The sequence below is a fragment of the Indicator indicator genome, chromosome 7 (genome assembly GCF_027791375.1).
Source record: "Indicator indicator isolate 239-I01 chromosome 7, UM_Iind_1.1, whole genome shotgun sequence".
In the NCBI taxonomy this organism is placed as follows: domain Eukaryota; kingdom Metazoa; phylum Chordata; class Aves; order Piciformes; family Indicatoridae; genus Indicator; species Indicator indicator.
Genome location: NC_072016.1, coordinates 21,557,237 through 21,583,068, shown reverse-complemented (window position 1 = coordinate 21,583,068; position 25,832 = coordinate 21,557,237). Strand labels below are relative to the sequence as shown.

The 25,832-nt window shown below is 36.6% G+C and overlaps 1 protein-coding gene across 4 annotated transcripts in view; it reads left to right on the top strand.

Moving 5' to 3' along the window:
* Positions 1–25,832, top strand: part of KCNMA1 (potassium calcium-activated channel subfamily M alpha 1) — a 413,411-nt gene that overhangs the window by 359,479 nt on the left and 28,100 nt on the right. For all 4 annotated transcript variants that reach the window (XM_054382054.1, XM_054382052.1, XM_054382053.1 and 1 more), the window contains 3 exons: positions 3,230–3,353; positions 6,716–6,940; positions 10,183–10,375. In XM_054382054.1, the coding sequence (XP_054238029.1) occupies positions 3,230–3,353; positions 6,716–6,940; positions 10,183–10,375 (542 nt within the window). The remainder of the gene's footprint in view (positions 1–3,229; positions 3,354–6,715; positions 6,941–10,182; positions 10,376–25,832) is intronic.

Below are 25,832 nucleotides of genomic sequence, written 5' to 3'. Positions count from 1 at the left end.
TATTTTATTACTGTATTACTTCATGAGACGACCATGTTTTTATTAAAAAAAACCCAAGAAACTCCAAAGATCAATTCAGTTTTTAAGTGCATAAACCAGTGTATCTTCTAACATTTGAGGAGAAAGTTCAACCTTAGTAGTGAGCAGTTTTCAATGTTCGTAGACATCTTCAGGGATCACTTTACTGAGATTGCAAAAAGAGAGATCAAGATAATATCTTATCTCAGATGTTTTAAATTGTATAAGCACACTTACATGTAAAACCCACAGATTCTGAACCACAAAGTGTGGCTAGTCTTATTGCAGTTTTCTTCTCAGGCAATAATCCATTCTCCTCATGTAAAAGTGGTATAATAGTATCTGCTAGCGTAGTTGTGTGTCCCATCTTGTTTGCTTCTTTTCAGACTCCCATTTGCTGTACTCAAAGCAGTGAAGCAGCGGATCCTGAACAGTTTATCATATCACAAATAACTGCATGTATTGATTTAAAATAAAATAATTTTTTTGTTATTACATATTGTTACCTAAAACTTCAATAGGAAGTTGGATCTGATGATTCACGTTCTTCATCCCTTCCATAGCACTGGTTTCTTTAAACCTAAGGTGACTAGAAAATATAGTATTGAGGTAAATTTCTAATAAATCCTTGGCACAAGCTACTTTGAATATTCCCTTTTAGGACACAAGTCCCTTACCCAAAAGAGAACTATGCTTAGAGTGTGAGACACTTTAAGCACTGACACACTGAAAATTACCTCACGCCTCATGGCAATTGACCAAAATTTGATATCAGATATCTGTGATCACCAACTTTGTTACAATTTTTGTGCCTGGAATTAGAGTATTGCTAAATACTTACTTGTGTGAAAGCTTCAGATGACCTATTGAGTTTTAAATCTAAGAGCAGAAAAGAAACACTGATTAGAAAATTAAAATGTAACATCTTTTACAAATTGATTTATTATAGTTTCTCTGACGAAGGGAAAGGGATAAAAGACAATTCCTAATTCCTTCCTGTACATATCTGATTTTTGAAAGGACATCAGGGAACTTTGCTTTACTTTCAGTGCTCTGCTAGGAAAGCTCACACAGGAATGTCTTGTGAAAGTTTTGGAAAAAAAAAAGCAAACACAAAACCAACAGAAAGTAAAATATTCCTCAGTGAATCTTCTCCTGGAGATTCCTAACCTTTTGGCAAATTTTCTTATTTTGAAACACATAGCTACACGTATGTTAGCTATGAAGAAATGGCTAGGGCAGAACACCACTAAATGTCTCAACAGTAGTACAACCTTCAAATGAAAGCCTATCCATGGTTGTAGACCTTACAGTACCACATGCAACTATGAACAGCAAGGAATGTCCTACGAACAACATCAACAGTTAGGTCTCAGACAAAACTGCCATGGCTACAGCTCACTGATGAACAGAATAGAGAATGCAGACTACATATTTTTCTAGAAATAAATGAATCAACACAAAAAAACCCAACCAAAATCCCACAGCAAACCCCTTTACTACAGCTTTTGCACCAAGTCACCTCTGCTTCCCACAAAAGAGGGAGCATATTTCATTCTTAAACCTGGAGTAGGGTCAGAGCCTGCAGGTAGTTCCCTAGAGACTCTGCTGCCAGTGGCCTGATAGTGAAATGCACCGAACGGTATCTCTGTGGAGTAAAGGTAAAAAACTTTGAAAACAAATTATTTCTGCTTCCAGATGAGTCTGATTTATGCCTTTTCCATGTAGTATATTACACTTCCTGAAAACATCAAAAGATTCTGTTTTAAATGGAACGTTGCATTAATAGTTTCTCGAGTTCTTTTAAGCTACTTCCTGTGGAGTTGACCCTGTTTGAGTGAAATGAATGAACATTTTCCCACTGATTTAAATGGATAATCAGTGGCCATAAAATTATACAAATTAATCACTCCAATGTAATTAGAGATTATACCTGATTAGAGATTATGCATGCAAGCATAAATGTTTTAAGTACGTAATTTATCATACTATATTCAGAGTAAATTAACTTGTATCATACACAGTGTTCACCAGTCTCTGCTGCTTTAGTAGGCAATGCAAAAGAGAGGTTCATAAAGTTGTCTGATGTGCTTTAAAAGCAGTAAACTTTCCAGTTTTGATTGTTCAGTTAATATATGCATTTCTTTAGCAAGCTTCAAAAGGCAAACTACTTTAAATTTGGCTATCTGTCTGAGAGTACTATGTTGCTAGTATTTTCTTCTTTTAAATGTTAAGGTCTTCATCAGAATATTTCAAGCATTTGGGACAAAATCTTACTACTGTAATTTTGCTAGACAAAGCTCTGTTCCATCCTGAAATTCAAGATCTTAGGGTCAATTTACCCTGTCATGTAAACAGGGTCCTGCTTATAATGCTAATATACAATGCAGTTATGAGTCCTCACTAGCATCTAAGAGTATTGGAGTCACTTAGTACTTTGCTTAATCTTTGATTTTAGCATATCAGGAGCTATATGTGTCTGTAAATATAATGACACCATCTTTTGTTTGCTTCTCCTTTGAGAAGCTTTGCGCTTTAAAATCTTGCTGCAAAAACACTTAGAAGGTAGAGTTATAAGAGAAAGTGGACATTGTTTTTTGGTATTAAAATCATGTATTCCAGATGTGGGCATTTTTTTAGTCAGTCTGCTCTAAAATGACATACTGTTGAATCTTTAAACGGCTTCAGTTTGGGAAAGCAAAATATGATTGGGCAAATTGCTAAAATATTTAAAGTGCAGCCTGTTAAAGCTTTTACTGTGAAGAGCATCACGTCAGAAGTTGTATGTGGTAAAAGCAAGTAATTGGCTTTCCATACTTATGCCAGTCAGTCAGCATGGGGTTCTCTTCTTATCCCTTCTACTTCATTGCAGATGCTAATAACAACTCTGATATTTATTTTGGGGGGGTGAGACTGGAAAGAAAAATAAAATTATGAATGTGATGGTGTCAGAAAGCCCTGATTAAAATTAAATGGTTATCAGTGTAAAAAGAGTATAGAAATTCTTCAGAGCTGCACCTAAAATTTAAGAATTAACTTTCTTTCTCATTTTAGTTTTTGTTTAAAAGCGCTGTGTTGGAAGCATATTAAAGTGTAAATACACTCAATTTTTAAACTCTTATCCCTCTTCATACACAGCTCTTGGGATATCTTTTTATCCATAATTCATAATTTTTTCCACTTATGTTGTCCTCCACTTGTTTTTCCCCAGGCATGACCCCTTGTTAATTCCTGGCAACGAGCAGATTGACAATATGGATGCCAATGTGAAAAAATATGACTCTACAGGGATGTTTCATTGGTGTCCAGCCAAGGACATTGAAAAGGTCATTTTGGTAGGTATTAATGATGAGTTCTGCTTGAAAAGAGGTTATTCAAACTATAGAAGTGATGGCTTAATCTCTACTATCACTCAGTCCAGCAAAGTGAAATCAGAAACAGTGTGGTAAAATCAAAGTTAGCATTTTCGTTGAAGAATTATTATTATATAAATCTGTATTCCAAGTGCAACAATAAAAATTGCCCCAAAATAGAGAATTTCTTTTTCATAAGGTGAAATCTGCATATTTAATTCAAACTAGAATTTGGAAGTAGGATCGAATATATTTAAGTGCTTACATACCCCATGTATCTCTTTACACAAAGCAGTAGTGATTCTATACAGGCAAGCGTTGCTTTGCATTATCTCTCGTTTATTGATGTGAATTTGCTCTCTTAGAACTTCTCTCTTGATTTCCAACATTTCCAGATGCACAAATAGGCCAGAGGAAGTAGTACTGCAACTCTGCCTTTCTAGCACATTGCAGTAAGCCTAGTCTATGTTTGTTTTGTTTCTTTAACTGGGGAAACCATCAAACTGACTCAAGTAATTAAACATAATTAGAAGGCCTACCACACTGTTTTGCTCAGTGAAAGTTTGTGCCACTTGTGCTCATGTACTCCTACCTAAGGGTAACAAGAAACTAACCCCAGATCTCGTACGCAAAACTGATGGTATTTGAAATGAACTCCCTGGTGGATCTTCATTTTGTCGCATTTCATAAAGCTTTTCCTGAGCCTGCTCTCTCAGATTTTCCTGTGGTGTGGCATAGCTGACAATGGTGATAGTTCTGGTTTTTATTCTAGCAATCAGAGGTTAAAAGCTTGTCTTCTCATCTCCTTGGGGTTTTCTGTAATAATTGTGATATTGCCTGGAATTGTAATATTGGTGTTTAAACAGTGAAGCAAGTAAATTCCAAATTCTAGAGACCGAGCTGTGAGACAGAGGTTGGCTGAACAACATTAAATAGTATGTATTTATAAGTATTCAGCAGCAAAGAGGGGAAACCCTGCTGTAAAACACTTTATTCTAGAGATAGAAATCTGCCTTCATGGTCTGAACACATTTTAGCCAACAACTTTTACATGTTGTCCCACTTTGAAAAGTGCTGTAAAGTGCCTCGTTTATCGTCTCTTGGTGAAGCTGTGTCAGTTTTCTTCCCTACTGGCCTGTGAATCTATACAGCCTGACCAAGTTCCTTCAGTTTCTTGTAGTATCACCAATGAAGACACTGCTAGCAAAATGCTTCCCTGCACCTTTTCAAACTCGCAATCCACAATTTTTATCTACATCCATATCCATGCAAATTGAACACTGTCCCTTGAGACCATACAAGTACAAATTATATAATCTGAAGGCAAGTGTATCTAGCAGATTGAGGGAGGTTCTTCTCCCCCTCTACTCTGCCCTGGTGAGACCTCACCTGGAATATTGTGTCCAGTTTTGGGCTCCCCAGTTCAAGAGGGATGAGGTTCTGCTGGAAAGAGTCCAATGGAGAGCTACCAGGCTGATTAAGGGACTGGAGCATGTGCTGTAGGAGGAGAAGCTGAGAGCCCTAGGGCTTTTTAGTCTGGAGAAGAGAAGACTGAGAGGGGATTTAATAAATGTTTATAAATATCTGAGGGCTGAGTGTCAAGAGGGAGGGGACAGGCTCTTCTCAGTTGCACCCTGTGACAGGGCAAGGGGCAATGGATATAAACTACAGCACAGGAGGTTTTACCTCAACATGAAGAGGAACTTCATCACTGTGAGGGTCACAGAGGACTGGAACAGGCTTCCCAGAGAGGTTGTGGAGTCTCCTCTGTATCTGTTCCTGTGCAATCTGTGCTAGATTCTATGGTCCTGCTCTGGCAGGGGGGTTGGACTCAATGATCCTTGAAAGTCCTTTCCAACTCCTCACATCCTATGATCCTATGATCCCATGGTGGGATGTCCCTGGTTGTCTTCTAATTGATACTTGATAATGCCTCAGTCAGAAAATAATTAATTTTTCTTCTCAAGGTCTGTTTTGGCTATGTGAGATTCCAGCTGTATCAGGTGGTAATTTTTTTGGATAGTCAAATGACTACCTGACATTTTTTACACAATTTATTTCAAAGCTTGGTCTCTATCTTGTAAAGTCTGAGTATTCCTAGACCCATAGGCAAAGACATGGGACAACTTATATGCTTCACTTGAGCTTTGCTCATATATTCTGCCGTTTGAAGGGCCAAGACCACTCTCTTGGTAACTGCCACAGAAAAATTGAAAGCTTTTGTATTTTTTAACTGATGAGAACTTCTAATCAGAGTTCTCATTCTTCTTACATAGTGAAAACATCTGCCACATTTTCTAATCTGCATTGCACATTGGCATACTTCTAAAATTTAGGAAAATAACATATTCAATGGATAAGTGAGGAAAAATTTTGCCGTTTGCCATTGTCTTAGTTTTATTAATTTGCAAAACTTCTATGGTACTGAGTGGACAACTTCTTGACAATGTATCAGTGCAGTGCATCCTGCTGCAGTGCAATAATGATGACTGGCTCCAGAAATTAAGGTAAGATTTTACTAATGACTTTATTTAATAATCTTGGAGTTTGAGATGCCTGCTGAACTGACGTTACTGCTGATGAAATTAGTGCAAAAATTTATTCTTATCACTGATACAAGAAGGTAATTCTGAACATCATTCAAATGTTCTTCATGAGACTTTCTTCTTCTATGTGTTCAACTCAGGAAGTCCACTTGGCATGAAAAGTTAGCATTAGTCCTTCTCTCGCATTCCAGTTTTCTATTACTGAGAGAAGCTTTGTGCAGTACAGTGGACATCCACCCTAAAGTAAAGCAGTGTAGAGCATTATTTGCTTCTCAGGGCAGTAGCAGGTTGTCGTAAGAACTTTGAGAGAATATGGTCCTCAATTCACCAGCTACCACGAAGGCCTGGTAAGACCATTGATCATTTACATCTTCCTTTTCAAATTGTTCCTGAAAAAAACTGCAGTAGTGATTCATCATCTAAGGCATGTTTTTGCCTCTGCTTTCTGTTACCATTCTAAAGGCTAAATGCATAGTAAGTCAAACTCTATTCTTAGGTAAACCTGTAGTACTTTGATTTTAGCCAGTCTTAATCTGTGTATGTAGAAACAGACACAGGATTACAATTTGGTCTAGTACAATGTCATCTTGAATATTGAAGGATTTGCAAACACGAGTGAAGTTTTCTTCTGCTGAGGGATGAATAAGGGTAAAATGAACAATCAAACCAATTCTTTGTGTATGAACAGTACTGACAGTTGTGTATTCCTGGTTTAAAACTTAATATATGATTTAAGCTTCCCTTTGTTTCATTTCTCCCTTGTCTTTGTTTTGTTTTGTTTGTTTTGTGTTTTTTTAGACTCGAAGTGAAGCAGCGATGACAGTTTTAAGTGGGCATGTAGTCGTTTGCATATTTGGGGATGTTAAATCTGCTTTGATTGGATTAAGAAATTTAGTGATGCCATTACGAGCCAGCAACTTTCACTACCATGAACTCAAGCACATTGTGTTTGTGGGGTCACTTGAATACCTGAGAAGGGAATGGGAGACACTGCATAACTTCCCCAAGGTTTCAATCTTGCCTGTAAGTCCAAAGCCATATTATTGATACTTTGTTACTTAGCTCACCAACTGGACAGATTCGTATTGACTTTGATCTTAGACTTTTTTACTTTTGTCTACTTATATGCCTGAGGACTTAGATTTTCCCTTTACTCTGTTATGAAAGCAGAGCCCTGTGAGACCTTATTAGAAGATGTTTGGTTCGTTGTCATCCTCATTGGATGGATTTCAGCTGTTACCAAATGTATTAGCTGCATCATACATTGCACATTCACGATAGTGCACTGCAAGTAACCAGTTTCTGATGCTGTGATATCCCTGACAGAATGACAGTAGTTATTTATGATGTTATTTATAGCCACAAAACTTTTGAAAAAAAACAATTATTGTTGCTCTGTCTACATAATATCTGTCTGTTTTAAAAAAAAAACCCTTCCTGTAAGCTGGCCTGCTTTGTAAGGAACATTGACCTAGCATTTCAATTCAGAGTCCTGCCATACCCATGTATGGAAGTGCAGCAAAACCCCAACCTTTTTGAAACTGATGAAAACCTTCTCTTGATTTCATTAGGGGCAAGCAGTAAAACCATAACTCAGAGGTCCTTCTTCTGCTACATTTTATTAGCATTCACTTGTGTGCCCAAAATGTAGAAACATGAGCTCCAGGACAAACAAGTGAAGCTCTCCAAGCTAGAGATCTTATATCGTTGTGTCTAAAAACGACCTTCAAAGATATAGGCAGGAGGGAAACAAGCCCATGGTACCAGTATGAAAGTGAGTGCTGTCTTCATTGCAGAGTAAAGTTACTTTGGATGTTTTTATCAGAATTAAAACTTAAGAATTTACCAGTTCTTAGTAATTGCATTTCAGAAGTTAAATAAATCAATGATGATGTAATCTAAACTGAATAGTTAGGAGAAGAGCTATAGAATGGAAGGACTGCCTTCACTTTTTGATTCAGACTGTAGGCCTTTGTTACTGTAAATGCAGTTTTAGTGTTAGCCCTTGGCTTTTTTCTGTAAACTGATTCAACAGATGGTGTCACAAGATTCTCTGCTGTCACAAAAAGGGTGTCAATATCAGATTTAGTCAGTGAATATCCCCATCTTCCTGCCAGTCCCTTTTAATTCCAGTCACTGTGAAGGCTAAAGACTAAGGAATTAGAATTAATTTAATAATACTGTTGAACTGTGTTTCAGAATAGAATCCAACTACTACTTCCAAACTATCCAGTGTATAATGTGTATCCATTAATATAATGCATATTTGTAAAGTTTTGATTCTGAAATATTAAGGAAAAGTACACCACCCTTACATTCCCCAATCACTTTGCATCCAAATGTAGTGTAGTTTTGGACTAATTTTGACTTAAACATCTTAAATAGTCAGTGAATGCACCTTTAAAAACACAGAATGTATTAAGGAATTTTATCTTGTGCAGTAATCGGGGATTCTGAAGACCACAGAGACTTCATTACTGGTTTGTTTGTTGTTGTTTGGTTTTTTTTTTCAGCCTATCTGGTTCATAATGGTGATATAAAGTTAAAAATATCAGCATTGTTCTATTGTTCTAATCTAATTATCCTAATTTAAAAGTCTACAAGAGTTTCTGAGATTGTAACAGTAGGAATGATGTGTAAAGGGAAACCACTCAGACTAATTTCCTACTTCTCTGTGCTTTGGTTTACAAGGCAAAAATTGCTGCTGATATCTAATGGGGATGTGGTTATAGCTGAAAATAAAAATATTTGTTTTGTTTTGTTTTTTAAAAAAGGGAAATTTCATTTATAGTCTATATTAAAAGAGGCATTTAAGCTGCTGAGTAAACTGTTAAAAAGTAGGCAAATGTCTATTTAAAATATCCTCAAGCAGCCTTAATTCTGTCCCTTTGCATGAAGTCATTAGAAGTAAGCCTTTAATTAATTACATGATTGCATATTATTTTTCCCCACAGGAATCCTGCTTCACTTGGTGCACAGTACAGACACAAAGGGCAGAATTTAAGTGGCAGGAATAATCATATCCTGACTTTTAAGTACTTTATAACTAAGTCATATCTGTTTGCTATAGTCTGTTTTCCACAAGACTCCATGTCTCAAATTATTGAAAGTATTGTGGAATAGTCAGGCTGGTATCTGAAACTAGATGGCAGTCCCTGAATAAGGCTTGAGCTCTGCCTTCTCTTTGCATATTTTAAATTCACTACTGCATTGAATATTCTCAGGGGAGTTCAGGAGATGTTCACCATGAGTGATCAAGAGATGGAGGATTAGGGTCTTGACTTGTTTTTATGAAAGTTGCTATGTGACAAGGGGACAACTTAGTCTCATCATCATCATTATGGTCTTTGGATACCAAACAATGTGAGGCAGTAGAGTAGAATCCAGTTTCCACTGAAAAAAAAACAGTTTTTTTCCCTGGACCTTGCAGCCCCTGTGACATAGACTTAATATTCTGTAGCTAGTGATGTGGACTGTTGGGTGTGAAATGCAAGTGCTAACTTTAAACAAAACATAATGTGTTAAGTGTGATGTCTTGGTTGTATTAACTATGAAAAAAACCCATGGATTACCAGAGTATTTAATTTTAGTTACTACATTTTCTGATTGAGAATTGTAGAACCAGGGAATGTTGCATAAGTTGTGTCCATTAAGATGGAGTCTTGTTTCTGTTTGAAAGGGTTTAATCACACATCTTTGAAGGTCATTGTGTTTTCCTTGTACAAGCACCAAATACATGTGTTGAAAAGGATTAACCTTTTTTGTACACTGCTTCAGGTGGAAAAAAAATAGCTTTATCCTGATTACATTTCAAATGTGTAGGCCACATAATGCTTTCCTGTTTAAATTGCTCTTCCTTTGCCCAAGACCATTGCGACTTAGTAGTAGATAAATAGACATTTAAAACACACCCCTTGCTATATTCAGAGAGCCAGAGGTTGCCACATGACAGCAACTTAAATCAAGACAATTTCAAGTCACTGATGAGATGTAGAATGCTGGCATTATTCCTGCTTCTTGTTTGTTAGTAATAGCTTGACTGAGTATTGAGACTGAACCTAAAATGCTGCCATCAGCACCAACTACCCTTTAGATTAGCACACATCTCCTATTCCCTGGCACATAGTTAGACCAGCTTAATGTCAGAGCATAAAAAAGATACTTGTTAAATAATTTCCCAAAGCTCCTTCTCAATCTTTAATTTGTTTTTTCTTTTTTCCCTCTCCTTCCCCCCCCTCCCCCTTTTCCTTTTCTCTGTGCCGAAGGGTACGCCATTAAGTCGGGCTGATTTAAGGGCTGTCAACATCAACCTCTGCGACATGTGCGTTATCCTGTCAGCCAATCAGAATAATATTGATGATGCTTCGCTGCAGGACAAGGAATGCATCTTGGCGTCACTCAACATCAAATCTATGCAGTTTGATGACAGCATTGGGGTCTTGCAGGCTAATTCCCAAGGTAAGGACTGCCCTATAATACTTCTCTGCAGTGCCTACAGGGGACAGGACCTGGCAGGAAGAATATCCCTCACTCAGTAATTCAAAGAGCCCTGCATCAGCTTGCTTGACAGTTAAACCTGCTGATTGGTATGATGGCTTTTAAAGGGACAGTCACGTAGTTTCTCTGCTACATCACAAAGCACATCTTGCAGAGGAAAAATGAATGAACATGAAACTGGCATTTTTAATAATTTTAAGATTTTTCCTTAAAAATAGATAAAACCATTGCTTTCTCACCCTGTCCTGTTCTGTGGCTTTCTTAAAAGGGCAGTTGCTGTCATATAGCCAAAGCTAATTCATACTCTGGAATATTTGAAGCTTCTCTCTAATAGGATTTTTATTTTATGTAAAGCACATTGCAACCACAGAGAAAACGAGTTGAGTAACAGAAGCCAAAAAGTAAAATGAAAAAAACCAAGAATTTAAATTGTCTTTACAGTTCCTTTGCCTTCTTGCTCAAAAAGCTACTTAGACTTAACTCAAACCTGATTTCTTCCCATAGTTTGACATGTACTCATCCCATTTAACAACACTGGATGAAATCTTTCAGGCTTTGCTGGGTAGTGGACTTATTCATAGGTAGCCAAAGGCTATTTTACACCAACTGTTCCTGTGCAAAGCAGCTGCAAAGCATTCATAACCACCCTGGCAAAGCCCATCAATGTAAAACCAATAATTTTCCCATCCCTGAAGGATCTTCTAGCTTATGCAGCTGAATTCCTACCTTTGATAAACATTAAGTGCAGCAGTAAATATTCCCTGTGTATCTAACCCTGCTATAAATGTAGGTATAGAAAGGAGAGTGCTTTGGTCTGCAATTTCCCTGTGAGCCTGACCTGCCAAATGTGTATTTTCATGAGCAACCTATTGGCTGTTCTCTGGTGAGTCTCAGTCTTCTATCACATATGCAATTAAAATCATCAAGAAATAAAATCAGTTTGTCTCACCCTTTTTGCTCCTTTCCTTCCTGTTGTTGAGCATGGACAATCTGAGAGAGTTTCCTTCTTCTGCCTTTAGTCAGAGGTTAGTGGTATTTCCAGCACTTGGCTGTTGTATTTTACTTCCAGAAGTACCCTGGATCTTAGACCATCCCTGAAGGAGGATGGAAAATCCTAGCATAACTTGTGTTCTGCACCAAATAAACACCTGTCATTTTTTTATTCTCCATCCTTGGAAGTAATCAAGACCTTACTGCATAAAGCCATGAAGATCCAGATGTAACCTCATAGTTGACCCTGCTTTGAGCAGGAAGTCATACTAGATTCCCTCTGATGTCCTTTCCAATCTGAACTATGAGTTCTATGAGTCTGTGTTCTAAGTATTCTGTGTTCTATGATTCTGTTATATCCTGGTTGCTGCTATAGTCCCTATATGATCTTAAACTTCAATTGAAAGGACAAAAACAGTTAGCCACTCAGTTTCAGTATAGTTATTTCGCAATCCATTGATTAATTCTTAAATTGCTGCAATTTTTGGTGGACATAGTCTTGCAATCGGCTGCAAGAAATTTCCTATTGAAACAAATCTGAGATCTACATTCCATTGTGTCTGCAGGTAATACATTCCCTGGGAGCACTGACTAGGGAGGGGTTCTTTTAAAACCAGTTGCTTCAGAAAATAGTGATCTTCACAGTAAACTCTCTGCTTGTAATATCCACAACTTCTGGATTGGTTGCATTGTTTTCAGTATAGTAAGCTTTCTTGAGGGACCTTGAATGCAATGGTTAGACTTTCAGAAGCAATTAGATCAGTAGATACCACAAACTTTACTGGGACTTATGTCCAATGTGACATTTGTATTTATGAAATCCATCTTTAAAGTATGGTGGACACAATTACAATGACAATTATATAAACCAGATGATTGAGCTTTTGCTGGTCAACAATTAGCATGCTAGAACCACCTCACAGCTCTTTATTGGCAATTAAGTACCTTTAATCTACAGAGTGAATTGTCATTTTACTTTTGCTTAGACATGTGTGTGTTAGTTGACATATTTAATCAGCTTAACACATTAGTTGGTACGAATTTTAAGTATTGCCAATCTGAATTATTCTAGCTCTAAGTGCATCACTCCTCACTGGTACCATTCTTGAGTGTTTTCTGCTGCTTTTTTATGTGACATTAGAAAATCTGAGTTTGTGGAAGAATGTCAGTTGACCTGAGACAGGGTGTTGAAAAGAGAAAAAAGAAACAAAACCCAAATATGTGAACAGCCTGAGAAATGTATGGGCTAAGCTGTGAGGGTTTTGGTGAGGAAATTAACAGTGTAATCTTACCCTTGCTGTTGTAAGCAATAAGATAGTATAATTCAGTAGCCACTAAGCAGTGGAATCTGATATGAAAATCTGATATAATTTATATTTATGCCTCTGAGAAAGAAAAAAAATACAGTCATTTGATGGGTTATTGAATGCACAAGGTTCATTCCAGTTTTTATCTGTGATTATTTTACTCTACTGTCAGACAAAGATGACAACAGTATGAGAACTGCACCATAAAAGGCAGGATGAAAATTTATTTAACCATCAGATAAGCCATAGTCACTGGCCAATGCTGAAGTGCTTTCTTCTAGGTTGGTAGCAAAAAGAGAACCCACAAATTCGGTGATTTCATTCCCTTTTCCTCAGAGCCTCACCCTCATCACCTGCTTCAATGTTAAAGTCACTTCTAGTCTTAGGTGTTCATCAGTAGCCAATTCTCTGTATCCATCCAAACATGCCCTTTCCAACCAGGAACATACCATTACACCAACAAGTGAGCCCAAGTGCAATCTGAGCAGAAAGCCATGTAGAAGGAACAGAAGGGTGGACATGTGAGAGCAGGGCTTCCAGACTGGGAAAGTTCTGTAGCAATACAGCTTCCAGTTCTCAAAGGAGTATGTTAACTGCTGAAAGAAAGTCTAGTGTATTAGACTGGTTTATACAACAAAAGATTTTCTCATTACTAGTTCAAGATGAACTTAACACACAACCACCATTCTCATGCAGAAACAAAGATTTCCTTGTGTCTCCTTATAGCATTATCATATTTCTAGGCTTTTGCACTGACTAGCATTAATTATCTGGACCTTCTATAAGTTGTCTAAAAACACTTCTGTCCTCTGGTCTGCCTGCTTTGAGTTCAAACTGGCCCTGTGAGAATTGCATCTTAACCAGACAGAGTGCTCTGTCTTGACCTTCTGAAGGGAAAAAAAAAAACAACAAACCACCAAACCAAAAAGCTGACAGGTCTAAGGTACAAAACCCACGAACAACTCTGGACCAGAGCTTACAAAGGCCCCTGGAGTACCCAAAGTGGATGACAGGAAACTAAGTTGTCAAATGAATGCTCATCATCAGCTGTCTAGCAATACATGACCAAACACATGACTGTGCAGAACTGTGAATGCAAACAAGGTGCCTTCCTTAGGAGAAAAAGCTTACTAACTGTTCTGGAAGGGTTTGCTAGTCTCCTTTCCATAAAATTTGTAATTCTACTCCACAAGTACAAGAAACTCCTTCAAATTAGACTTCTGTTATTGAAAGTTCTAATGTTGGAAGCACTCTCATGGCTATCTGCATTGAACCTTTCAAAGCTAACTGTGCAGCTCCTTACGCTTGTTAGTGGTTGGAGGTGCAGACTCCGATGTTCTGAAAATGAACTTTTGGAAATCATCTGGGCAGTATGTTGCTTTGGGTGACCTGAATACCAAGGACAAAAAGGCCACAGTGTATCCCACTGAAGCTGCAGCAAACTGTTATTTCCATTAAGACATCACAGCTTTTGAGATACAAAATGCTGTGAAGTGGAAGCTTGGCCCACGTCTTCACAAAATTACTCATAAACTCAGATGTCATATTTGTGACAAGGGAAATCCTGTTTTTGTCTTGCCATTCCTCATACAGATATTGACTGATTGTCTTGCTAGAAAGATTTGTAAAGATGTATGTTTGTGGTAGAGAAAAAAAGGTTACCCTTAGGTAACCTCAGGTAATCCTTCCTGTTTCGCATTCTGTCCACTCAAATACAAAGTGACATAATTTTATCAAGAAGTATTGATACCCAGGAAGATTGAGTCTGGGATGGCTTCTGCCTTGGCAGTTATGTTGGGAGAGCTCCAGTAATTCTCCCTTCCTTCATTCTGTTGACCTTTCCATTATTTATTCTTCAAGTAGCATCTATTGACAGTTCCCATTTAGTTTTCTGTGTTTCTTGTATTTTCTTTCAGAGTCTTACATTGTGGGAATTTTACTTATTTTACCCACTAGATGAATAGGGCCCAACACAAAATATTTTTCTTCAGTTAAACTAGAACTGCTATTTGGCTTTCTTCCCAAAACCCAGAAAGACAATTATACTTAACTGTTTAGAGATTTATAAATACTCTACCAGAGTAGCCTCTGGGTAGTAACTTTAGATAGCCAACTCAATAATTTTCTTTTATTGGATAGTGATTTAGATCTTATTTTGAGTCCCATAGAGTAAGAGCAGTACATTTCATTAAAAACCACTTACTAAACAATAAAGTAAGGCAATCTTACAGCTCCAAGCAGTTCTAATGTTCAGAGAGAGGAGGTTGTATAGTAACATTATTTTCTATGGACATTACAAGACAGATCACAGTACAGCAGAGTAGATGTATTTCAGCATAGTAACAATTGCAGCTGTTTTCTAAATGACTTCAACTTATGAGAATTTTCCCTAGGAACACTTTTTCAACACATGAAAGATCCTTTTAGGGCCTTCATTTACACTTCTTGTAATAGATCTTCCAAGAGGAAGGAATAAAGAGAAAAGAATAAAGAGAGGATGAACTCCTGGGTAGTACATCTCATACTTCATGGCAGTGTTCTTCTGGGGAAAATCCTATAAGATCAAGCAAACATAGTCAGAATTTTACACACTGACTTTCAAGTGTAACATATTACACAAGCTAAAATAACCTTGTACAAGTTCATTTTTGTTTGATCCAGATCCTTTAAAAATCACTTGTGGATTGGTCATAATTTTTTATTTGATTTAGCTTAAACTTCAGTCAGAAGGACAAAACCAGTTAGCCACTGATATTTATTATATTTGTTTCACAGTCTGTTGATTAATTCTCAAATTGCTGCAGTTTTTGATGGACTTAGGCTCACAATCTGCTGCAAGGAATTTCCTATTAAAACAAATTTGAGATCTACATTCCATTGTGCTTGCAGGTTATATATTCTTTCTTTTTTCCACCTCTACCAAGCAATAATTCTGGATTGTTTTATCTCTGAAGAGAGCAAAGGAGACAGAACAACAACAGTATTATCAGGATTGGAAATGAGAGAAAAATTTTAAACAAGGGAAAAGGATAAATACTACCTGAAATCCTTGGTTAGCAAAGGTTTTGTGCCACTTGCAGAGATGACTGTGCTATAATGCTGTTAATGATATTTGTTCAAAACAACACTTTTATTCGTGAAGGAGAATTTGGTGAATCTTATTTCTCTTACTTTACAGTCATAAAATAAAGTTTTTCAGTGAAGATTGCAGAATACAGGGTTTGGTTATCATCGATGCAATTGGGCTATTATGGAATTCAGTATTCTCTGGCAATTCCAGCACAGTTTCCTGTATTTAATTTGTTACAAATACATGAAAATACTTTCAAATGCAGCAAATCCAACTCTACTTAAACCACAAGTAACAATAGTAGTAAAAACAATAATATCAGAGTTTAAGGAGTTACTTAACTTCCATGGGAAAGCATATAAATGTAGGATGCTAAATACTGATGTAATATTAAAACAAAAACAAATAATTAATGCTGGCAAAAAGTGAATATTTGAGGTAATTATTTCAAGTGTCAAAGTGAGCTATAACACTAACTTTAGTCTTTTCAATGCTTAGATTTCCATGTTTTTTCAAATCAGTGTACTTTAGGCTGCAGAATGCTTGTTAGACTTAAAGATTCCCTAAATCACATAGATATTTTTAAAGTTTTCTCAGAGGCAATATCAATCCTACCAGTGACATTTGCAAGAATGACAAGTAGTTTGCATTGACATCAGAGTTGTTGGTTTCTCAGGGTTGTTGATAGTTTTGTGTTGTAGGGGTTGCACCTGCTTAAGGATGCTGTTAGAATGTGTGTTTCTGATGTGCCTTGTATTTTTGCTAGCATCAGTTGTTGTAAATGCTAAAAATAATAATACAAGTAACAGAATTTTCTATGAGATTGGTTGATTATTGTTTAACTGAATTTTGAACTATTTGTTGTAGTTCAGTCTCTATTATTTTTCAAAACAAAAGCTCACCATCCTAAGTAATGAAGTTAAGAACTGAAAAATGAGATAAGGGTATCTTAACTTCCCAGAACATATCCCACATCACCATTTGGTCACAGAAAAATACAGTTTTTGAAGATTAGGTCACTGTGATAAATAACTCAGTATTACCTTTTTGCAATATGCACATAATTTCTTATCCTGCTGAACTAGATGGATCAGCTGATAGCTGTTATTTATTTTATGGTAGCATACTGGAGCTCTAGATGGGATTAAGGGCTTGTTGTCATAGTCCTGATATATACAAGAATAAAATACGGCCTTTGCCCTGGCAAGTTTACAATCTGATGCCTTGCTTGTTCCAAGACTTAAGTTATGTACTCAATGTTATACAGGTTAATAAATCTCTCTGACTTCAATGAAACTATCCACCTGTGTAAAGTTAGATTGTGTGCAAGTCTTTGCAAGATTTGGACTTAAATAAACTAGAGGCTAGGTGGGAGAGAAGCTGCTCACTTGGCTTTGTTTCCTGTGCTATAAAAGCAATTCATATCAGGCCCTCGCTATTATAGAAGCTATTCTTTCAGCTTTCACAAGAAACCCATGACAGAAAACTTCCCACTCAGCACCATTTGCATTTCTTGTATTTTCCTTGCCTCTAGAAGTTAACATTATCTGCTGGAATTTGCACATGTGGAGAAGAGTTTCTTATCTCTCTTAAAGGTTTCCTAGGAAGAGAAAATAATTATTAAGAAAAGAGGATTTCAGTTCTATTGCTTATAGACTAAAAATTTGTTGGGGAATGGCTGGAAAGGCATTTTTTTTTGACAGTTTCCCTGTATCTGAGAAATGCTGTAAGTTCCTATCCCCCATACCTTTATGCTTTCACAACTGCCTCTTTCTCTTCTGCTTTCGAGATACCTCCTGCTTCAGCCAGAAAAGGATAAAACCAGGCAATCAAGCCTGTGATTTCACACAACCTATAAATATATTTAACCATCCCAAGACTGTTATAAATTCATGGTGACCCTATTTTATTGTTGTTTGCTGTTCAACATCTTGAAAGCAAACCCCCTATTATAAAGGTGTACTATTTTGTGCATTTCTGATGCTGAGGAATAAAAAAAACTCGCTCTTTTTATGAGCATTAATTATACACCAGGCAAGGAAGCAATTGCCTCTGTGTTATGAAATATTAAATCAAAATGCTTCCTGTTCCCAGATGTCCCAGAGATAAATACAGCAGTATTTTGAAGCCCCACTTGGAGCTATTTTGCCTGCAAATTTATAGTTTTGTCTCCATTTTCAGAAAACCCTGTTTTATGTGAAGTATAGCACTCTTGATAGTTTTTAAGGAGCAAACTCCTCTGGAGTTGCCTATGTAGGCAACAACTCTTATGTAGATTGCACACAAGGGATCTGAAGTTGAAAGGCTCCTTTAAGATGACAAATGGTTTGAAAGTGTTATTGTCTTTGATTGCATGCCTTACATCATCTGTATGTAGGAATAAGAGAGCTATACTTTTTCTTTAGCCATTTTATAAATATTTAAGTCCTTATAGTTGCCTAAAGATATTAAAGCATATTTTACACTAGTTGGAATATAAATATTATATATAGCACAAGATACCAAAGTAGTTTAATGAATTCATAATTTTCTGTTCACTTTTATTAGAATGTGTTTTATGTTCCAAAACTTCCATTTAAAGAATAAGAGCCCATTCTGTTCCCTGAAAAGATGTGAGCCAATAGTGAATGCTACCAAGGTTGCTTTAAATGATATGGGACTTCAATTAGCAAGAATAAAGGAAACATGGGTGTTAGAATATACTGCCCCAGTCTCTGTGCTTTAACTTAAAAAGAAGTCTTTGTAAAAACAATTTGTCTTCTTAAAGTCTTTAAGAAACACTAAGGGTGGTTTGCTTCTCTGTAGCTGTCTTTTTTTGAAAGTTCTTGCAGAAGGAAATACATATTGAAGGAGATACCTATAGAAGGAGATACCTATCTAGATCCAGTAATACAAGAGTAAATTTTTTAAAATTTGAAGTTTAGTTTCAAAAATAACCAACCACAAAATCTTATGACATAGATTGTATAAAAACTCTGTATTTTGTGGTCACTTAAAGAGAAAGATGCGTTGAGGTTATAATTGTGAATCTTAAAAATTCACATCAAATAATAAAAAAAAAAAATCTTCTAAATATTTCACAGTTTCACTATTTCCCAATGGGAGTCCATGCTGGGTAATGTTTGCTAATTACCCACAACAAAAGTAGACACACAATGCTGGTAAATTACCTGACCCTTTGCATTTTAATGAGACAACAAGGATTTCATGAAGTGATGTTGTTTCAGTGGTTAATGGTGTCAGCAATGTTGTAATTGTAGGCTGAGGCACATTAGCTGCACAACCACATGTAGGAAAGGTTTCTCTTGACAGGCCCTTTGGAGAATAGAACAGGGTATTATCATTAAGCCTATGTCATTTGCATGCTGCTAATCACTTACTTTATTATCTTGTGTATCCATTGTCTTTCTTTAATTGCTTTTTAAATGAAAATTAAAAATAGTTCCAATGCCCACGATGCTTGTGATAGCATCTTGATTATGAAGATAACTTCAAGAAAATGGAACATATAGATAATATATTACAGGATTACAAGATAGCTTGAAATGTATATACTATAACAGGCATCCTCATGAGTGTAATTCTGGTGTCTGTCTTTGCTTCAGTATCTATTGTTTGTTTAATAAATGGTTATTTATATGAGTAAAGGTGATAGTTTTTTTTAAAGGACATGTGAATTCAGAGATCAATGTCACTGGCTTCGCTTTAGTGTGTAAGAGATACAAAGCATCAATAACCAACAGATTCCACCAGTCTAATGATGTTACAGGGTATGCTAGCCTTTAGGTCTTGGTTATTTCCAATTAAATCCTAGTCTGTGTGTCACTAGTTGGCTGCAGAACTTTGACAATTCTAGGGTAAAACTTACAAAGTAGTTGGCATTCTTTTATCAAGACAAGCTTACTGATTTTTGATTTTGACATGGGTAAGTTTGAGGAAGCCCCAACTTTCCCTAGTAAGCAGTCTCTAAAAACTTAGTAGCTTCTGGTTATCAAGAATCTTCCAAGCATTTCAGCATCTACAGAGTTTGGATATTCAGGCTGAACTAAGGCACAGCCTTCATTTGAGAATTAGTACTGCTCCTAATACTGTATTTTTGCAACTTTTCTCTTTAACCTCTGAATAGATAAACCTGAAAAAGTAAATTATGAATTTTTATTGAAGGAAGAGGAGGAAACTTTGTTCTTGGCTAGTTACAGTGATTTACTTTTCTTCAACACACACTATTCCACTAGCTACAAAAATCCGCATTGCAACTTGAATATTCGTTCTTAGAATCCTATGAAATAACAAGAAATAAGCTAAAGACATTCAAAAATATTCAGACCCCATAGCTTAAAGCACATCTGTTTCCACTGATACAGGTACTACTGAAATTCAAACAAGGAAGTAAACATTTTTATGTTTTTACAACCCATTTAACTCTCCAGTAAGTGATAATGGATACGAAAGCTAATGTGGTGTTTAAGAGTTTATAGAGATTATGCCATTTTGCAATCCAACGGTAGTATTTGGATGGATGAATGACAGTAAAACGTCAATATAATGCTGAAAAAACCCCTTGCTTGATGGAAGTTTTCAGTATGACTGTATTGTACACTGGATACCATTGCTTGTACTTTATGGTTGCCACCTGATTTTCACGACTTAAAGAATACCACTTTACATTTTACTGTTATCATAGTTTTTACTGGCTTAGTTGCTAGTGTAATGGGGTTTGGATCCCATATAAATAAAATAAATACGGAGCTGGTATAGTGACTCTTCTGCTGGTACTTCTTTAAATATAAAAAGATATTTGAACTGTGAGAGGCAGGCATAACCCAGAAAGACTTTAGCAAAAGCTCTAATAAAATAATATAAGTCATTCTGTCATGATAATGAGTTACTTTCTAAGAGTAACATTCACTAAGAAGGGAAAAACTAGCAGCTTAGCAACAGGAACTTCATCTTTTCTTAAGAGTAGGCAGCATCTCACTGGTTTTGTGTGTACTTTTCATTTTTTCATTATATATTTGAACAGATTGTCTATTTATTTATGCCAATAACTGTATGCTTTGGATACTCTTTCCCTTAGAATGGCTATCAGAGGCATAAGTTACTTTCTAGCTCCTTGATTCTGGATCCTGTACAGAATGAAGCAGAGGTTCTCAAACTTTACAGGTTAACTACTACCCAGTAGTACCTCTGCTATTCTTCAGACAGTTGTAGCTACACAGTCTTAGAAATCGTTAGTAGTTAATGTATTGTTACAGGTACATCACTCAAGAATACACAATTAGAGAGTTGCTTCAGATTCATCTTGATTCCATAACTGCAATTTCTATTTAGATTTCTTTTTCTTCATGTGTGAAAAGAGGAATACAAAGGAAATTAAATCTTCACTGTCTGTTTATTTCTGGAGTCAAGAGTCCCTCCAATAAATCAGCCAATTTTGGTGTTTGGTAGAGTTGTATTGAAGCTGGAATAGAATGTGGCATAATGTATATGTGACATATAAACCAGGGATAATATACTGTGCTGAACAGAGCATAAGACTGGTTTGATGTGTGAGCTATTCCTGTGAACTTCAGTATCAGAAGGTTGACATTTCTTTTAATGGAGGTACATTCTGGAGATACTTACCTTCCTATCACTTTATTGTGCATGACAGGGATGGTTTTAATACTGTTGAGTAATACCAATAATTCTGAAATGCAAGTAATTGTGCTGATGAAGTGTTGTATGTGTTTTGAAAATATACTCCAAACCATAGAATGCTGTTTTCTTATTCCTATTTCAAACTGGGCACCATATGTTAAGATTAAACTGCAGCGAGAATGTAGCAAGCTACCTCTTTTGGATAAAGGGGGTTTTGTTTGAAGAAGTATACAACTACTCCTTAGGCAATTATTCCCCACAAAGCTAACTGCCCCTGAGTGCAAGTGATTTATTGTGCTTTCTATGGAAAAGCTGGTTGAGCGTTATGCTGACTGGCATAGCTGGAAACAACTTGATGCTTATTTTCACACATGATATCTACTAAGATGTCTTTAACAGACATGCTTCTCTGAAATTGTATCTGTTACAGAAGACAATATTTGAATGACAAAGAGCATGATTTTTTTTGTCACCCTATTCATGTTGTTCAGTTTGGAGTTCTAGTAAGAAATTTTGGCTTGCAGAGAGTTTTTGTATTGGTGCACTGAAAGCATGAATACCAGATGGAAATTCTCTGTTAAGCCTCTTTTTAGAAAGTATATTCACACATGAACACAAAATCCACTGTCCTTTACTCTGGGCATTTAATCAAACCCTGAAGTTTTCAAAATATGAATTGACTGTACACTGTCACTTGACTATGTGCTTTTATGACAACCTGTCTACTAAAAAGTTGCGACAGGATTTGGTGAAATCTGGCAGGACTGGACTGGGTGCAATATGCTCTGTGGTCATCAGGCTTTGCCAAGAGTAAGATAGGAGAGGAGCTTTTGGACACTTGCAAATAGATTAGATTGCAAAGGAAATGTGAAGGAGGCTTATGGAGCATACCTGCCAGATAAATTAGAGGTGGTCTTGATCTGACTCCAACCTGTCTCAGAGCTTAGCTCTGGGAATCCAGTTCAGATTTCTGTGATAAAATGAGGCCTTAGCCTTCACAGTTAAATCTTTGATCATGCAGACAGCCTTGAATGTGGGATTTTAGTTTTGACCCGGCCTATGGAGAACTTAATGACATTTTACCATAGGTTTCCAGCTCAGTTCCAGCTTGAGTAATTTGCAAGTCTGCTGGCACTATTTATCCCACACAGACCATGAAGTCGACCGTAAGTAAGTCCAAGCTGATGGAAAAACAATATTGCTAGAACAGACTGACAGATGTTGATTATCAAAAAATGTCTGTTTAAGCGTTTTATATGGATCCATTTCCTCACTGCATACACCTGAAATTTTTGTAGGAGTTACAAAGTAATTGTACTTAAAGACATGGAATCATCTGCTAAAGAAATTGTCGGAATACATATTGCAAAAAATGACTGCTGTGGTTATTACTGTTGCTGCTCAGGGGAGCTATTCAGAGGCCTCATTTATTGGAGCTTAATAGATTAAAAGTCCAAATTGAGTCTCATGATATAAACCTAATCAAATTCTAATCTGCATAATTTCCCCATAAACAGCAATGAGAAATTTGTTTAATTTATGTTTCAGTAGTTGCCAATGATGTGTTGGACAACATTGTTACTTTTATTTATCAAAGTCTTTTTATTGATTGCTTGCTATGACATCTGGCTTTGCTCTTTGTTTTTCACTAAGAAAGAATTTATTTGGCATAATGTAGGGTATAATGACATAATGTAAAGTCTCACCTAACATGCAAATATATAATTTTTAATAGTGACCCTTCCATTTTATTTGTAGTTATTGAATGCCTGTCTCTCTGAACTAGGTAGTACTGCTTAATATATTCAGTAAGTTTTATTCAGCATATTTATTTATTTTTGCCTGAGGTTTAAATATGCAAGATTGATTAATTATTAAGCTAAAAAGAATTTGACATCATTTTACACTAAATTCTTCTAGCTGCAAAGCAATGCTACCAACTTTGTGCCCTAGAAGTACATAGTGTAGAAGACTATTAAATGATAAGTAGAGAGCAGCGATAATTAAAAAATATTTAGTAATGAAAGTGGCTAAGCCCCACAAGAATTATAATTTCTGGTGTTACTATGAATTTAAGTGTGTTCCATAATAATTACTGAACGAGCACAAGTTATTATTTCTTCTCTCTCTAACCAAGTATTTGTGTAATTCTAGTGGTTCTTTCTTGACAAAATAAGAAAAAGCAGAGGAAAACCCCAGTCTGTTAGAGGTAGCCAAACTAGCTTCTAGCACCTAGACACTAGTATCAGGAGTAGTTGTAATACCTAGAGTTGCAATCTACCAGAAAGTGAATAGTCACTTGCCACCAAGAGATAAATTTCCACTAGAAGAACAATGTGAAGGAACTAAATTATTTCCTGACTGGAGGAGGCTTTGGAAAAGCAAGGTCATGACAACAGAGAAAGGGAGGGTAAGTAGATGGAAGATCAAAGATGATATTAGTCACAAAACAAAACAAGAATTTGACAAATCCAAAGCCCATCCAGAACCACAGTTTGGGTAATTTTCACATGAGGTTCTGGAAAACCAAACCAAACAAAAACCCCACAGAAACCCACAAAAGAGACAGTTTCGAAAAGTATAAATAATGTCTAAGTACCTGTGAATAAAAACTAAGTTATACATGATTCTGCACTATGTTTAAAATGTCATGCTTTTTTTACATATTATTCTGTTCATAATTAAAAATGTATCATTCAATGCTAGATCTCAAGGTGATGAAACTCCAGTCCTTCTTTTGATCTCTGCTTTTACAACTCTTGCTGCCTTGCTAAAACAGTCCAAGAGCCAGCGGACCTATAAATCCTTTACAATTTCAGCGTGTGGTACCACTAACCCACCCAGGGTTTGGGTTGAGGAAACTAATTGATCCCACTGCCTTGTGCTTTCATTAGAGCTTTGATATGGACATTTCCACTATGAGTTTCTGTAATGCAACAGTATGGGAATGAAAGAGACATTACGGGAGAGTATTTCCTTGGGAGAAAGATGGCAGTTTGTTCTCTATCAGCATCTCTCAACATTTAGTGCTCCAGGGACTGTTCCAGTTCCAAAGCATTGGAGGGTTGTTACAATTCAAAAAAGTATTTTTCTTCTTTCTCCATTCTCCGAGGATATGATGTGTGTTTGCCTGTATTTGCTCCTAGAGCATCTCTGAAGATGCTGTAGCCTCTGAGACAGCTGGTAGTTTATGCAGTCACATCTGCTCTCCCACATTCCTCTCCTTTTCCAGAGTTTAGAGATCAGCTCCAAAAGATTATTAGATCTTCAGGCACAAATTACAGTAAAAGTCAGAACTGAAACCTGAATGTAGGATTTCCAGGTTCTGAGGCCAAACTGCAGCTCTGTCTCAGACCACATGGGATGTTGAAGTTAGAATTGTTTCTAAATTGAATGGCTGTAGCAGATTCCCATGAATGTCAGCAGCTCTTTAGCTGCATGACTGCTGCTGAACTTTCCAGGTATACCCAAGTGGATGTACTTTGAAGAATAACAGGTATAGTCTATCACTCGATTGAATTCACTGGAATATTAATGGACATTGTCAGTGAACAGTAGCAAAGGGATATAGTTTTGAGGTCCTTTTGTGCGAGAATTATTTCTTTTTGGCTCGCTCTGCTTAATGAAAATCTTTGCCCTGTATTCCTGCATGATGACTTGTCAGGGGTGTGTTTAGCAGTTCACCACCTGTGTGTTATTCATATAAGCTCAAAATATGATTGTTGTTTCATGCTTCTTAGGAGACCCAGAGCTAGTTAATAGTATATATGCTTCTAAAATTGTATGGAGAATTCTAGTGCATGTGTTACCCATGAATCCATAGCATCTTTCCCTAGAATAGCATAATTTAAAGGACACTATCAATTTACATGGCACTTTAATGACAAGGTTACAATCTTTAGTTCTGCCAAGTGGATTTTCGTTCTGGAAAACTGCATCCTGCCTCCGCAGAGTTCCAATTTAGTAAAACATAAGTCTTTGAAAGGGAAGGGAGGCAAAGAGGAAAGGAGCAGGGGAAAAGGAAAGAGAATCATAAAGGATCCATTATGATCCTTTAGAACAGAAGATATTGTGAAACAAAAATCTGGTTTGAGAATATGACCATCTGTTTCTCAGTTAAGTTAGTGGAACAGAAGCAGTGATCATTCAGTCCCAAATGTGTTTGTATGTTAAAATCCCAGTAAAATTTTACTGGCCCCTGAGCAAAGTGAAAGGATATATGTACTGCTATGCAGAGCAAACTTTCCTGCATTTCATAGAATCAGAGAATCATAGAACTGTTTTGGCTGGAAAAGACCTCTAAGACTGTCAAGTCCAGTCACTGATCTAACACTACTATGGCCATCACACCATGTCTCAAAGTGCTCTGTCTATATGATTTTTGAACACCTCCAGGGATGGTGACTGCACC